Here is a 16,670-nt window from a genome sequence, read left to right on the forward strand (position 1 = left end):
ACTGTACGTTCATCCAAAAAGTACATACGCTATAGCTTTCCATCTAGATACTCTTAATAGAAGCAAAGATAGATTAAAAAAACCAAAATAAACCAAAAACATTGCAAAGGCAAACAGAAACCCCACTAACCAGCCAATCAATCTGGAAAAGAATCAAATCAAAGGCTGTGAAAATTCCCACCCACTCCCCGTGACATAACATGGCAATAATGCAAAATGTCAGGAAAAAGAGACAGCTGAAGGCCACTCCTTAACCTTGAGAACAATTTATGTGAATGCTAATGAAGAAGTGCCTAGAAAGTGTATGGCCACTTCTTAATCACCTCCAATGAGTTCACTGGGATCTATACACTGAATATTAAGCAAATCTCAGTGCTTCTTGGAGCCTCCGCCTACAGATAAAAGTCCTTTATTCTCTATTTACAGCAGGTTTTTGTTTTAAGGAAGGAAAAAAAAAAAAAAGGAAAAAAAGAGTTGGTCAACATCAAGAAATAGGTAACAAATAGTTTTCTGCTGGGTTTACACAGGCATTTCAGGGCTGTTAAACAGAGTACTTCCTCCTCAAAGTTAAGTCAGACAAGTCTATTGCTGCGAAGGAGGGACATGCTGTCAGCCAGTAGCTACAGCAAAGCACCAACTGCCCCTACCATCTTACCTGCATGAACTATTACCATCAACTTTCTTTACTGTTAGTTTAAGAGTCCTTACAACAGCAGCCACAGGCCGAGCAAGAAAAGACAGAAAAAAATCAGACAGGAGCAAAAGAAAGACAGAGGCAGAAAAAATAACGTTTTAGAGTTAGAGGGAAAATGTTACAAACTATACATTTATTTTCAAAAACAAAAGAATGATAAATGTACAGAATTTAAATAGACAAACTCGCTTCCAGGGACAGATGCTCATCACAGAAGTGAACTGCAGAGGTTAACTGGAAGGGGTAGTCACATTTTCACTGAAAACCTAGTTTTTGCATGACTTACAGCTACCATGAAAGCTTACTTTCAAGCAGCAGTTCAGCTTACTGAGCTCTGACAGGAAGAATTTGGATTTTTTACTTTCTTCCTCCCAGCTCAAAGAAGCTGTTTCCACAGTGCACTTAGGTGATCTTAACAACTCAGTTTTGTAACAAAAAAAAGTCAACAATTAGTATCTAAAACTAATACAGCATATGGAACGTGCTTCCAAAAAAAGGAAAGGTACTAAAACTAGAAACTGTTCCAAGTGCATCACAAATTTTCCTCAAAATGGCCATGATAATGATTAGCATACGGATCTTACAGGGCAGCAAAACCAAATTCCATTTGCAGGCTTTGCCCTCGCTAAGATATTCAGTACCTGCATACACAGTGGAATTTTACAGCTTTTGTTCACTGGAGTTCCGAAAAAAAAAAAAATCAACTTGATTTTAATACAATGCTGATTTAAGTTTATTTTGCCTTAGCTGTGCTAATAGAGTTCTAAAGGGTTCTTTTTTGTCCACTTATTTCAAAACATACTTAAATTAAAATGTTTAAATCAAAAGAAAAGATGTTAAAATCAGCTACAGCAGCCACAGAGAGTAGAAATAGCAACACAAGAATCTTCCTACATTCTTCTCTGAACGCATGGATGGAATAGGGATGGCAGAAAAAAAATGATAGCTGCCTTAGAATGGTAGCAAGCACACAAGTAGAGGGGTTTGTTGCACATGCATGCTTACCCTTCTTTAAGCAATATAGGTTGCTCTATGCTCTTGTGATCTCTCCTTCCTGAAGATGAAATTAAATCTAGAAACTAAAAAGTGAACAAAAAGCAGAGATAAAAATGACAGGATTGCACTACCCAAATTAAAATCTTCAGCATTTGTACAGCACAGAGCTACAAGAAAATATTGTAAAAGTAGTTAAACAGAAAGTAACAGCAGAAGCTTGAGGAATTTGGGAGCGTTTCCTGAGTTGTAAACTAAAAATAGCACAAATGCTCTTAAGCAGAAAAACTGCAGATGACCAACACTTCTTGTGCTTCTCCTTTGTTACACGTACCTTTCACTTCCTTTCGGACTAAGCAATTTTCATCACACATCTGCAGCATCCTATGAAGCATGCACATGTCTCAAGCTCTAAGCAGCAGCTTGTTAAACCAACCTAATTATTAAGTACAAGTAGATCCAAAGAGATTCTACTATTGACATGCACATATTCAAGAAACTTTTGTCAAATTATTACAGATATCAGGAGTCCGCTTTTTCCAGCACACACTTTGTGGTTTACAAACAGTATGTATTACATTCTAGGATTCTGAGCATCAGCTTCCACAACACAGCAGGATTTTCAGGACATTCACATGCATTACTTACATTTTTTACTGCATCTGCATATTTCTGCTCATTAAAATAGTCATAAAAAGTAGCCATGTAGGATTCCTTGAAATTGGCCTGAAATATAAGCCAAAACCATGCATATCATAATACAGTTTATACAGAAAATATTATTGTTAACAGCAGTAGACCATGAGGCAAGCCACCACAGATAAGTGGGGTATTTTTTCTGGCCAGAGGTAAAATAAGCAAAGCACTACTTTCATGTTGTACAGCACACATTCAGTAGTACCAAATTTTTATTTCAAAAAGGTAGCAGAATGCATATCAAATATTCAGTTACTACAGTTAATAAAGATCCTTCAAAAGCTTCAAACTTCTGCTTTGGCTTTTAACATTGGTCCTAAAAGAAGCTGACAAAAAGTGTGAGAGAAGGAATTCTAGTGTCTGAAACCATTTGTTATTGAGGTACAGATTCATCTACAGCTGCCTGTGTGAATCTTAACTAGTCCACCAGTGACCCCAAATTATCACAAGACATAGCAGTGTGGTGCCTTAGGTACAGAAGTTTTATTTCCATCAAACATCCAGAGCATGGGCATCTAGATCTAATTCCACCACTGACTGGCAGAAAACTGAACTGGTATGAAAAGAAAAGCATAGCCCTTCCCCTTACTGGGCAATTCTTCTCAGTTGAGCTTTAAAATGCTGAAACAATCTGTAAAGCCCTGTAGAGCTGTTACCACGTACTGGAGGCAAGTAGACAACTTCATGGGTTTTCCTGATCACTATCTTTCTTCCAGAAGGAAGGAATGAAAAGCCCTGGAACAGACTCCTAGGTTGGTCACACAATTTTGCTTTACTGAAATCTAGTTCAGATTAAGGCAGATTTAGTTTTTCTGTGAGCATGAGAAGCTTATAATCAAAGCAAACATAACCAGTTTTGCATAAGCCTAGTGCAACTCAAGCATTTTAAAGGCTTAATTACAATGAGTGATAAAAGATTAAAACAGAAAAGAGAAAATCACTTTCCTAAATTAAGCCTTTAAATGAAAACGGCATACTTACAGATTTAGATTTTGATAGGCTGCCTAGCGTTTGAATGGTTTTAGAGATAAGTGTCAAAGTTCGAGAAGTCTGAGGATCCTAGGAAAGAGAACAATTATTATATGGACTAGCTACTTAAAATATGGAATACAGGAAGGTAAACTACATTTCTTCTTTCTTATTTCACTTGCAGAAAAGTAACATAAAATTAGAAAAGACCCAATAAAACACTACAGGATAAAAGTTGCTTTTTTTTTTTTAAAGATTTTGATTCTTAAGCCATCATGCTTCATAGCTACCCTATTGCTCTTCAGAGAATCAAAGGCAATCACTTGCAAAACAAAAAGAGACATTTCTATCTTGAAGACTGTCCAGGTCCTCCCCACTCCCAGTAAGAGCAGCTACTAAAAGTCTTGGATAAATTGCTTAACATCCAAAACATTTCCAACATTGCTGACGATCAATCCAGCATTAATGTAAGGCAGCTAAAATAAAGCAGTGACCATCTTTTCCACAATTTCACTGTTCCTCCCACACCTCCCAAGTTCTTCACATAGGCAGTCATTCAACATACACAGATCTTTGAACTAACAAATGTCCTTCTCCTAAAGGCTATTAAAAGAACTGAAGAAAGAATCTTGATAGACAAGACTGCGGTGACAGAACCATATACATAGCTAGAAGAAACTGATACAGTACTTACTGGATGGTGTGGTGTAAGCTGAAAGAGGTTTGGAGAAAGAATGGCAGGAGCAAAGAATCTCAGGAAAATAAAGCTGCTGACAGCTGTATACCTCACATCTAGGTCACCTATTAAAAAAAAAAAAAGATCTCCACTCAGCATTTCAATAATCCTTCCTTAAAAACCTTCTGAAATTATCAGAATGCCTTCAGAAAGCTAGCTCAAACACATGCTGGAAATGTATATATTTGTGAGTTACAGGATTAACTGATGATGGAGGATTTGGAGCCAGAGATCAGCTAGCATAAACCAAGGAAACGTTAATGACAGCCTTTAAAAAGAAGTGAGTTCAAGACACAGGCTACAAGGAGAACACAAGAATTCACTTTTCCGCTGCACAGAGAATTTCATACAAACATCTACTATTCCATCTATGCAACTAAAGTATGATGAATAATTTACACAGCTTATGAAATGTTCAGCACAGAGGCCAACTCTCAGTTATCTAGTTATAGCCCTGAGCACAAGTGCTGTACAGACTCCTAACGTATCTATTCCAGTTGGTAGCTACAAAAAATACAATTTATTTATTTATTTTTACATAAAATAAAGAGCATGACAGCACAGTCAATAGTTTTCTGCTTGAGCTTCTCTACTGTGAAGTGACTGTTTAAAAGCTAAACTCTTATTACTACTCTCTCTAAAACTTCCCTGTTGTAATCTGCTTCCCTTCATAAAAATACACAGGTTGGTTGTTTTGCTCAATTCTGGTTTTATATTGCCCGCTTATTCTCACAGAGCCAAAACAACTAGGAGGGAGCAGAAAGAATTCTCTCTTGACAGCCAGAAAACCTTTGCAGCACATGGGCCTCCTAGGGCAATGAGCTTGCAATTAACTCCAATAATTTATAGATTGGCCTTTATTACAGATTGACGTATGAGCAGAAAATAATTCAGCTGCATGGTGTCTGCAGAATGAGCCATTACCAAAACCTGAACATTTGAAAACTGACCATACTTTGCAAATATTGAAACCATAAATATATACCATCACAATGCTCTTCTTAAATGCTGTTTTCCTTTGAAAGGTGTTTAAGGAAAACTCATGCAATCATTAAAAGTCATGTTCTTTGGGGAATGAATAATCAAGGAAAAAACAGCATTAATACACACTCCAAATGGTATTTTGGATAAGCTGCTGTTCAATTACTAAATCCATCATGGATCATGCAGATTGCTAGACTACACCTACATTTAAATCTCTCAGTGATGTAAAATAAAACAATATATAGAAACTCACCTTGAAAACGTTTGGCAGCTGATTCTCTCAGTGAAAAGAAAATATCGCACATCACTGTAGGGCAGCTTACACCAGATTTTGTAATTACAGTAAAAATGCGATCAACATATTGCCTCAGATTTTCCTGAAAAATGCAATGATTATGAAAAAAATAGTATAATTTCCTGCTGTGTAAAGTGGTGCTATTCCTGGTTTTATTCATAACGGCATCATTAAAAGATTCTCACTTTCAATATTAAATACTTGCAAAACAATCTCACACTCGATACTCATTGGTAAATGCACATATTCAAGTGCAAGAGTAAAAATATTATTCCTATCAAAAACAAACAAGTGATAGGGCTGTATGGCATATCGTTCCTTTTCGTAGCACCATTTTCTACATCATCAGTAGATCCACAGGCTAAGTTATCCTTGTCCTCAGAGGCAAGGGGAGAAGTGATTAACATTCTACAGACACTGTATTTATAGCATAATGTAAAGCCACTGTAAAATAGCTATAACAATTTGTGGTGTTAAGAAAAGTTCCAGTGTATTCTAATGAATGACAACATTATTTGCAACATCAAACATCTGAAGACCTCAGTTGATAGTGTAAACAGAGATTATATCTTCAAAATCTAATGCATACCCTGTTATTTTCCAGGTTTTCACCATCTTTTAATTTCACAGGATCAATTTCACAAGGTTTATGGACCTGGCAGATCTAGGAAAAAAAAAGATAGTGAACAATTAATATATTAGTTTATCTTCAAGTAGAAAAAGTTTTGTAAAAAGCATAATCTGTTAGGTTTTTGAGGTAAAACACAAAAGCCAACTTTGTTAATTGTATTTTTTTCTTTTGACAAAGCATTGAAGGTAAATTACATGTGATCTTTATTTTTTTCCCAAAAGTAGTATTAATTGTTCTACCCTTTCCTTCAACTGAAACGAAGAATTGTTCTTTAGACTCTCTTGAGCGAGGCTGTTCAAGAAAAGTCCTATTTTGGCAAAACAGTCAACTTTGAAAGTATATCTATATTCTAGAAAAACTTGACATTTTCTGATGAAACATTAAAACAACAGCTGAAGAAATTGTCAAATCATTTAAAGGAAGTCTGTGGTCTGAAAGTATTGCCCAATTACTGCACTAAAATACCCACACCCACCATTCTGGACTGGATAGATAATAAAACGTTGTTACAATACATGCATCACATACATAGTTATCTAAGAATAATTTTATTCCTTTACACCCACCGGATGAAATGTATTACTTATAGCTTGCCAGCAGCTTTCTGCTGCATATATTCTTTATTCATCTAAGTTATTACTTTATTAATTTCTCAGAAACAATAAATGTTAGATTTTGTAAAACAGAGTAATTTAGTTAAATAAATGGAAACTTTCCTTTTCCTTTAATACAATCCAACTGTTTCTGAATTGGGTGACTCAGCTGTGGCTAAACTAACACACAGGATTTTAATGTACAAACAGGCTCTTAAGCATTATTCCTACAAAGTCATCTTAAAATGGGAAGGAATAAACTGTATCTGCTCCCTGAAGGCCTTTTACAGTGACATTTTATCAAATAAACAGTTTAAACTGCTCTTACCTCATCTATAATTGGCTTTAGTGTAACTTGCAGATAATGCATCCCTGCCAGTTTCATTGTCTCATCAATGCACTTGGAAGTTAATGAGTTTCCTCTGAAAATGGTGTTTGGATCTCTGGAAGTGAACAATTTTCTGTAATTTAGTCTCTTTGTGATAAACTGCTAATACATGGAAATAAAAGAAGCAGTGAAAGGTGATGAAATCTGGGTTTGAACACACAAGCAAAAACTCCCTTTGATACCAGCCTGCCATTAAATGCAGTCACGTAGCATTTAGCGCACTTCCAGGTTATAAGAGAAAAGCAGTAGTCACAGTAAGTCCAGAGGGACTACAGATTTTCTTCTTTTATTAGCGCAGTGTGCTCAGTGCACCATCCAAACACATAGCAACACGCAGGCTCAAATCAAAGGGGATTACAATATAAACGGGGGAAAATGCACCTGTTTTCACATGCTACTGAACAGCGTTAATTTGAGCAAGGGAAGGAGGCAGTGATTTTAGTCTCGCAACAACACTGGACATTACACATGACCTTCTACAAAATAAGTACTTGTAAGCTGGCAGGGAGATGAAAACACCGTCTCCAATAACATTGCCATCTTTTCTAAGTGACTTACAGCACTGTCCTGTGATAATACTATTACACAATGCAGATGCCAATTCCGCCCTGAGAACTGTGTGGAAAGCTGATGCCATGCAGACTCTCACATTTTTCTGAAAAGACACTTGAACAGAATTGTTCCTGCACTAGACTACTGACAGCAGATCAAACTTGGATATGAAGTTATTAGCTTGTTCTTGTGCACACACCAATGTCTTTTCTGTTGTTCATAGCTTACTACAGTTGTACCCATTTACAAGCACTGAATAACAGGGTGAACTACTTTGCTGGATTCATCATTTTGTTTCATAAAAAAGTAAGCTCACTACTTGTTACAAATGCCAGAAAGCCCTGAAAACAAACACCATCTTTGCTGTTTTATCACAGGAACATGACTGACTAGGGAGCAGCAAATTTCCTCATACTGCAGCAACCAAGCTGTTTCAGCCAACCTGCAGCACAGAAAAAATACACCTACCTAGAGGAAAGAAAACACTCTATCCCTCAGACACTCTGAAAAAAGCCAACCCACACAAAGACTTTATTTTGTACTGAGGAAGCTGTTACTTTAGAGTCAGTATCTGCCATTCCCCTTCACTCCCTATTGTCTCTTCTACTGCCAGTCAAGAGTATGACCACATAGGCATAAGGCTTGTGGCAACAAATGTTCTTTAGGACCTGCCTGGTGTGAGTATTAGATCTTACACTACTAAACTGTCAGCCCACCAGGAAGTCAAACAAGGGACTTACAAGAATTGACCAGAAACAAAGATTTTGTTTTCTGCTATCCACTGCCAGATCCAATCACATCTTTGTTCCTCAGCCCTCTAATTGGAAAGATTAGACACACAGCTTGCCTTAAATATTCATGGAAGAAACTTGCTTTTTGTATTGAACAAATTCAACAAACACTTTTACTCAGCACTAGATGATTTATTAGCACGCTATAAAGCTGAAATGATCTCATATGGACAGCTGAAGGTAATGTAGGATTTCACAGTTATCAAATGTAAGACTGAGAAGAGTGAAAAACCCTGCTCTCAGACCATACAATAGTCTTGAAAGTAGATTTTGCAAAACATAATGGGAATTCCTCCTAAAAAATCAAACTCACCAGATCTTCAGAGCAGTGAAGCATTTATAAAGAACTCTGCCACTCAGCTGGGAGGAACAGGAACTACTCCAACAGTTTCTTTTGCAATTACATATAATCCTAGAAACTGAGTGGAGGATCCTAACACTAGCCAATGCAGAGTACAGAGTAGGTATGTTTGATAGCAATTTGTTTTTTGGTACTTACTGAGTTCTCTTCACTTCAGCATTCGCAATGGCACTTATGAAAGGCACAATTCTGCCATAGTGTAAGAAAAGCCTGACAAGAGGTATGGCTGCTTCCTGTTTTTCTCTGCAAACTTCACCCAAAATGTGTGCAGCTGATGCTGAAACAGGCTGAACAGTGGAAAGAAATAAAAACTTTGAGAGATCTTTCTAGAACAAGCATCCTCTCGTTCTTTTCCCATTAGCTCCTTAACACAGAATCCCACACAACAGTTGCAATGGCCAGTTACCCAAACATGCCTGTACATTACATGGGTGGGCGTTACATTCCAGGTTTTGTTGGCTGTAAGTTCTGATCGCAAGAGGGCAGCAATTTAAAAACTATTACAGCACAGCCTCTTTTCCCACCCCCCCGTTTTTAATAGCTGTCTTTTCACTAAATGTCACTGTTGCCTGTGAAGCAAGTGAAGAGGGAGAACTCTAACCCTTCTCAATTTCAAGCCACAGTAAGTACAGAACCCAGTTCTTGTACTGAAAAAATAAAAGCACTGTTACAACTGCTAAAAGTATACATAATGGCACACATGGGCTAACCTTCTGACATTTCAGGATTAGTTCTTGGTTTGGTTTTGTTTGTTTTTGTTTTTTTTTTTTTAAAATTATGCAAGTAAACCTGTTCCTCTCCAGTAAAGGAAAACCAATTGATCAAACTGAAGTTTACTTTGCATTTTCACATGTAAAATTAGAAAGCCACGGAGAACATGCTGCTACTAAAACCACTGGTGTTCCTGGGTGTGCCTTCACCCACCATACTGCATGCAGATAAAGATCTTGTTGGCAAGGACTGAAAACAAGCCCCAGGAATATGCAGAGCTGAAGGCCCTCAGGTCTGAGAAGGAAGAAGCTGAAGTCTCTGGTATCACACAACTATGGTGCCAGCAAGACAGTGACAAACAATCAGAGAGACCCCTGTGAAGATGATCTGCAGGTAAACAACAAGCAGTGCAAGCAAATTACCTCGACATCTGCAGATTTTAGCAGGAGGTCTCTAAGTGGACTGTAATAGTCTGAGGAAAAAACATGGTCCTCAGTGTAAACCACATTTAACCTTAAGGAACCAAGGTCATCAGGTTTCAATGACTTGTTACCATTATCTCTGGGCTGCAGGAAATACCTGATATGCAAAAAATGAGACAGAAAGTTTGTGCTGAGACACAAGATTATCTCAGGCTATACATATGTAAAAGGTACAGATACACACGATATTTATATATGTATCAAATTCTTGAAAGTTCTGAAATCAGATTTAATTAAGTTTGCCAGTCTGTTTTGCACCAACTGCAACATGGGAAGTTCTGATCATAAAGATTTATGTAGATATGATTAAAAACCCACACACTAAAACTATGGCACTGCTGATGAACTGCAGTAAATAATATCATGAAGCCAATGCATTAGAACTCCCACATGCAATACAGAGGCAGACCGAAATCTCTAATCACATTATCAAAACTTCTTGTTCTTACATTTGGTAAGATTACTTTGGCTTGCTTACAAAAAAAGATACAAATTAAATCCATTTAAACTTTATCACATAGCAGTAATTACTCTTAAGTCTTCACAGCAGACATATGTTTCTACTTATTCTCCAAAAGAAAAATGTCAAATACCATGCTTCATAAGAACTAGACTGTCGGAGAAATTTCAAAGGGAGTCTCAGTTCTCCTAGAAATTCGTCTCCAAACTTCAAGTTACTGGCATTCCAAAGATCAACCCTGTAATAAAAACAAATCATTTTAAAAGATTCATAATAAATAAAAATTAAAAACAAATAATCCCAACCTTGTTTTCAATTTTGTTGGTTTTTTTCCCCTCAAGCCTTTGAGTTAGGAAGTCTCAAAACAGTGCAACAATGGTTTCCAAACAGTAAAGACACAACCTTACCTTAGATTTCTGAAGCCTTGCAAATCACCTCCATGAAACATCAGTGAAAAAAATCATCTAGACTACCTTTCCCTCATCTGCACTGTTTCCACTATCCATATTGATAAAGATTCAGAGGGCTGCTTGGCTACCCCAGATAATGGAAAAATACAGGTAAAATAGACAGCAGAGGAAGAAAGTGCAGAGATATTTAAGGACTCCATACTGTTGATCCCAGTCTAATTTGGGATTACTAGCAGCTAAACGGCAGCTTTACAGAGTTAGGCTGCATGTCTACACAGTCCTTCCCAGTGCTCTAGCTCCTGGGAAGATTCACTGTGTCAAGCTTACAAATTTGTTGCAGCTGAACTAGGTCCGTACAGATACTCAAAACCTTAAGACTGTTCTACCACTCCATATAATCTGTGTATTGACTGAAGCCTACACAATTTTTGGCACTCAGTCCCTCACATTTGGAAAGTTCTGGTACGCATCTCTAGATGATACTTTCCTTCCCTTTCACATGCTTTTTAACATCAGGATGTAAAGCAACTGCACCGAGATTCAAAGCCGAAGTATTGGTGTCTAACCTGGCATTTGTAGATAAATTCTACAATACCCACCTTGAAGCAAGGGTTTCAAACTCCAGGGTAGTTGTTTCTGTACATATTTTAAGGTTTCCTCTGAGAGGCATTTTTAACTGTCAAACAAGCTCAGCTGAGAATTTTGCAACTAAGTGACAGTTCGAATGTGCCTTGAACTTTGGGGGAAAAAAGATATATGGGAAAAAAATGCAGGGTTTCAAATAATGAAGATTTTTAAAAGAGCAATTTTAATTTGGACAAGGGGCAAAGTCATCCAATTATGGACATATTTACACAACCCTCCTAGTCTCAAGCAAGTCACAGTAGGCTTGTCAAGGAATGGATGTTGACAGTGCTGCTAAAGGTTTATCCTACCTTATGCAAGCACAGAGGGCGTCACTTTTAAACCCTCTGAGCCTTGTATCTCTCAACAGTGTCTCATGCATCAAGTTTCATACACTAGACATACCATCAGCTCACACTGCATGCCTGCTGGGTAAAGTTCTTCCAACTCTGATATTTTGACAGTATTTCTGCAGGGCAAGAATTCCCCAGAATGAAAAAAAAAAAAAGAAAAAAAGAAAAAAAGAAAAAAATCTTTGAAAATTCAACCTCCTCTCCCCTTTCTCTGTATCTGGCTGGTTACTATCTTGTTAACTAAATCAGATAGCTAAAAGCTGCTTCAGGAGGAGATGAATCTTTTGAGAAGTTTACTTACATGTAGTCAAAAACTTAAAATTTAGAAGTATTTACAGGCTACTTGCTTCTTGTTTATCCAACTTCTTTTAAGATGCCCACTAGCAATAACACTTTCAAACATATGCAGCCAAAGGGTGTTCCCCCACAGCAACTTAAGTTACAGAAAAAAAAATCAGTGCAAAGGATCTGCAGGAGAGGAACTAACAGCTCAAGGTAGATCTCACACTACACAGTAAGCAAAGCAGGCATGCAAATTCTGAAATTATTGTTTTGTGCTTGGAGTACAAAGCATAAGCGGCACTTTAAAAATCATAATACATAGACCTCAGAGTCCAAAAGATTACCGTTTCCTGAGCTTTTTAAAAGGCAAAATTATGGCAAGTGTTATTCTGAAACTGGTCAGACTGTAAGTGACAGAAAGAAAGAAACAGCAAAGAGGGGGAGGAGAAACAATGAATTCACCAGAACATCTGGTCCCTAAGTGTCGATATGCCTTGCCTGCAACTTCCTACACCCACTCAAAAAGAGAAACTTTCATAGCTTTAGAGAGAAACCATGAGAGACTAAGTCTTCTCTTTACGCTGTGGAATGGTATTTTTCTCAGGAGAGAAGAAGAAAACAAACCCCCAAACCCATAAATTGTATGATCCGTCCAGAGGGCACGGGGGCAATCTAACTCTGACTAAACAGACTGGAGGAAGTGAGCGGGGGTGGAAGGGGAACCTGAGATGGAAACAAAAACACTCTGTCCTATAGGGGACAAAACCTCTGAGCAAAGAGTTTGCCCAACCAAGACCAACGCTTTATCTGCTTTTGTCTATTAAATGCTTAATCTTTTCCCAACTATTTTGTAAGCCTCCTCAGAAACTATTCATCTTTACCACACTGTGATGTGTTGCTTTTAAGGAATGAAAGACTTTCTGAAGCTCAGCTCCACATACCTTATCATTGCAGACAGTCATTTATCCAGAAAATATACTTAGTAAGGAAAACAACTGTATAATTCCGTTTCAAAGTAGCACAAAATAAGAATCAACTGAAATATTAAGCAACACGTAAACCACTGTGCACCAATGCCTAGGGTCCCCTTCCACAGTCACAAAACTACCAGAGAATCCTAGCTTTCATTTAAAATCAGCGTGTGGCTGGGCAGCACGGTTACAAAGACTAGCTTGGGACTCCCAAGACACTGTTCAGCTGCCCATTCCACCGCAAACATCCCCTGGGTATGGGACATGCTACTTCATACCTGCTTATGCCATGCAAAGCTTTGCAGAAATACAGTCTGGTGCTAGGACTAGGTCATCTGCTGTGCTGCAACACCAACACCACCAAAGCAGCATGGCACTGAACCTGGGCCTTTGCTCTCTCCTATGTATTGGCTGTGGGTTGCCCTTAATCCAGCTACCTTTGCACTGCCTGACACAGATGTTCTCGGAGAAACAGAATAGAGCTCTTGTCTCTCTCCATATGAATAATTTCCCTTTCCTGTCTCACAGAGCCAGGGCAAGCACAAATCCATTAATGGTCTTGGAAGTGCTGTGATACTACACTAATGGGTTACGTGAACCAGCAGTGAAAGACAAATTAGAACAGCCCTCATCCATTCATTTGTGAACGTAGATGTGTCTGGCTTGCTGGGAGTAAGCGTTGTTCCCCCTTCCTGGACTCCCCTCCTTTCCTTACAGCCAATTGTGCTTCTGAAAGGCCCAAGGAATGTTTTGGGAGATAAGCCCTCACTGCCTCTCTAGTGGCAATACCTGGGGAGGAAGGGGGTGCCACCATTCTCCCTCAACCTCTTTTCCTCCAAATCCTAGCATAAAGGAGAAGGGAAATTTCTCACCACCTGATGCAGATACAGCAGTTTTCAGCTACAGTGCATCCAGATCACCAGATGGCCTATGTCTCTAAGTTTCAATGTATGTGATGGTATGATGCATGTGATACCTTTAGGTTTTGCACCTCCTGTTGTTTCCTCTCCACTCTTTCTATTCACCTGTCTCCACAGGCACTGGTTGACAGCGCTCAGGAGGTTTTAAAATAGTACTAAGTGGATGGCAGGGGGTGAGGTGGGGTTGTTTTGGTTTTGAAATCAGAGTTATTTCTTTCCTGTGTAATGGATTTCACATGTATCACACCCAGCCTTGCAAGAAGGGGTTAAAGTCTGGCAGGCAAAAGAGAAGAGAAACTGCCTCTGCCCCAGAGAAACTCTGAGTTCAAGAGTTTCCTTTCAGGGAAGAAGGACCTTATATGGGTTGCTAAAATTAAGTCATAAAAGAAAACACACTCTTTTACTGAGAGCATCACAAAGCTTCTGGGCTCTCTTGGGAAACTGAGGGAGGGAGGAAAGGGGAGCCCAGGCATAAAAGGCTGTGCTTAATGACAACTGCACATTAGTACATGCACAGTGTATATAGGATACCAAGGAAAATAATAAGGATCTCTCCTGCAGCAGAACCATCATGTGTTCAGATACAATCTACAGGACAGTGGAGGTAAATGAACATACAGATACAGTGACAAAGACTCATCTCAATTTATCAACAGGAAAACCATGCTTGCCACTTTGAAAACCAAGTCTACTACAAAGTTACACAACTTTGGAAGACAACTTTATTAGTATAAAGTGTTTTATGTTACCTAATCTCCATTTTGTCAACTTCATCAACATCTTCAATATCAAAATGGGATTTCTTGTTGTAGCTACTGGGTCTTGTAACCTAATAAAAAGGAGGAAACTTTAACAACTTCATCTGATACAAAAGCATTCCAATGTTACTTGTACAAAGCCCTGTAAGACTGCAAACTTTTTACTATCAGCAGTGACTTCAGTCCTGATTCTGAAAACGTTCATGCACGTGAATAAACATGTTGACTAAACAGATTCCTGACTATACAAAAGTGGTGGTTACACAGTCATACCCAAGAGTAACTAGATCCTCCATACTTTCTTTACAGAAAAAGGATGTCTTTAATATTACTACAGTACTTTAAGTTTACATTGACAAAAGAAAAAAAGTCATGGAGAGGAGTACCACTTTTATAATCCATCTAGGGAAATAAAAGGACAATTAATAATTGGGTTTTAAATACAACTGTACAACAGATGCCCTGAGGCACTCTGAAGCGGGGGCGGGGGGGGGGGAACCCAACAAACACAAAACCACCTTTAAAAACATTTACAGTGGATCCAATTAAAATTGGGAAGTTCTGCCTATCGTGATATCCTGGAAGTCAATTTATCATGCCCATACAAAAAATACCAAGCAGATCAATTGTCCAAGAAATGCTAGCCTGTGTTATGCATATCAGAATATAGAACCAGGTGCACAGTTCACCAACCATATTCGCAAGACTGATAAACAGCAAAGTGTGGGCAGAAAATAACAGGAAGATAGTTGTAAGTGTAGAGCATTAGCAAAAAAAGTTTTTGTACAAACATTTCTTAAAATTTGTTTTCTAGCATGATTATAAAAAGACTTCAATAGTTGTATTTTTGTATAGTGTGTCAGAAACTTGAGAAAAAGGCTACCCCACCCAGCTGAAACCACAGCAGGAACTGATCAAATGCAAGTGTGTACGATGTGTGGGTTCAGCTCTTGGTTGCACACAGAAGCTGGACTTTATTGCAGGTTTAAATACGTTTGTGGCTTAATACTTCCCACTCAGAAAACCCAGCTTTTATTGTAAACTTGACTTCTTGGTTTTATATTGTACAACAGATGCAGACGGTACAAACAAGGGAGGAAAAGATATAGCTGCACAAGTTGAGAGGAACCAGAGAAGAATCTTCAGCACAGGCCACTCAACAGAGCCTTTTTTGTGTCTGTATGTGTGAGGCAGGCACCATTTTCAAGGCGATACATAAAAACTATAAGGTACTAGCAGCACTGGAGACCAAACCCTGTCGACTAATTGAACCAAATGCACCAGTTAGCCCAAGAGCACAGAGGCACAGAGGATTTAAATACAGCCTACAACTTCAGCAGCTCAGCACAAATTTTCTCACTCTACCTTTGCAACCGTCTTCACTGTGGCTTCAAGAAATTGTCCTACATAACTGCAAATGACACTTTCTACTACCATTGTGAAGCTAATGGTGTAATTTTTAATAAGGAAGCAAACTTAAGTCTTTTACTGTCTGTAATACATGAGTTGTTAAAAAAAGTTACAGCATAGGTGTAACTTATGGCATGTCCCTCTTAAGTAAGCACTTTTCTGAGAAGTTTTGCTGGAGTCTGCATGTACAAGGTCTCTCTGTTCACCTGTACAACTGCTTAGTCTGCAGATTAATACAGCTCAAGAGTGGTAGTCCTAAAAAGACAGCTCTATGAAGTCCATCCATTCCAAGGATAGAAGTGGAGATGAGGGAACTCCCAGTCCCCAGTGCTGAACTAGCTGCCACGTACCATTTTACAAAAAAAGGGGGCACAACTCTGCTGTACTGGTCCCTTTCTTTAGGCAAAGCTGGCAAGCTGTTTATCAGCTGCTCATTTTTTTTTCAGCACACACAGGTTTGCAAACAGGTCCCCAGCACTACCTTCTTCGGTTCCCATAAGAGGGCCATTTTTCTGTAGCTGCATATAGAACTCTAAGCCCCCACACCGCGCTGCAGCTGGAGCGGTGGTGAAAATGGCTCCTAACCATCAGGTGCAAGTTTCGCTC

The 16,670-nt window shown here is 38.5% G+C and overlaps 1 protein-coding gene across 2 annotated transcripts in view; it reads right to left on the minus strand.

The window, feature by feature from the left end:
* RASA3 (RAS p21 protein activator 3) overlaps positions 1-16,670 on the minus strand; it is a 134,143-nt gene that overhangs the window by 12,367 nt on the left and 105,106 nt on the right. The window contains exons 8-19 of one of the 2 annotated variants that reach the window (XM_029999006.2): positions 14,646-14,725; positions 10,470-10,574; positions 9,817-9,973; positions 8,822-8,970; positions 6,920-7,034; positions 5,957-6,031; positions 5,326-5,449; positions 4,047-4,153; positions 3,365-3,442; positions 2,336-2,413; positions 1,700-1,773; positions 656-703 (exon numbers count right to left, since the gene is read on the minus strand). In XM_029999006.2, coding sequence (XP_029854866.1) covers positions 656-703; positions 1,700-1,773; positions 2,336-2,413; positions 3,365-3,442; positions 4,047-4,153; positions 5,326-5,449; positions 5,957-6,031; positions 6,920-7,034; positions 8,822-8,970; positions 9,817-9,973; positions 10,470-10,574; positions 14,646-14,725 — 1,190 coding nt within the window. The remainder of the gene's footprint in view (positions 1-655; positions 704-1,699; positions 1,774-2,335; positions 2,414-3,364; positions 3,443-4,046; positions 4,154-5,325; positions 5,450-5,956; positions 6,032-6,919; positions 7,035-8,821; positions 8,971-9,816; positions 9,974-10,469; positions 10,575-14,645; positions 14,726-16,670) is intronic. The other variant, XM_029999007.2, reaches the window with a different exon arrangement.

Source organism: Aquila chrysaetos, chromosome 23 (assembly GCF_900496995.4).
Source record: "Aquila chrysaetos chrysaetos chromosome 23, bAquChr1.4, whole genome shotgun sequence".
NCBI classification, from domain to species: domain Eukaryota; kingdom Metazoa; phylum Chordata; class Aves; order Accipitriformes; family Accipitridae; genus Aquila; species Aquila chrysaetos.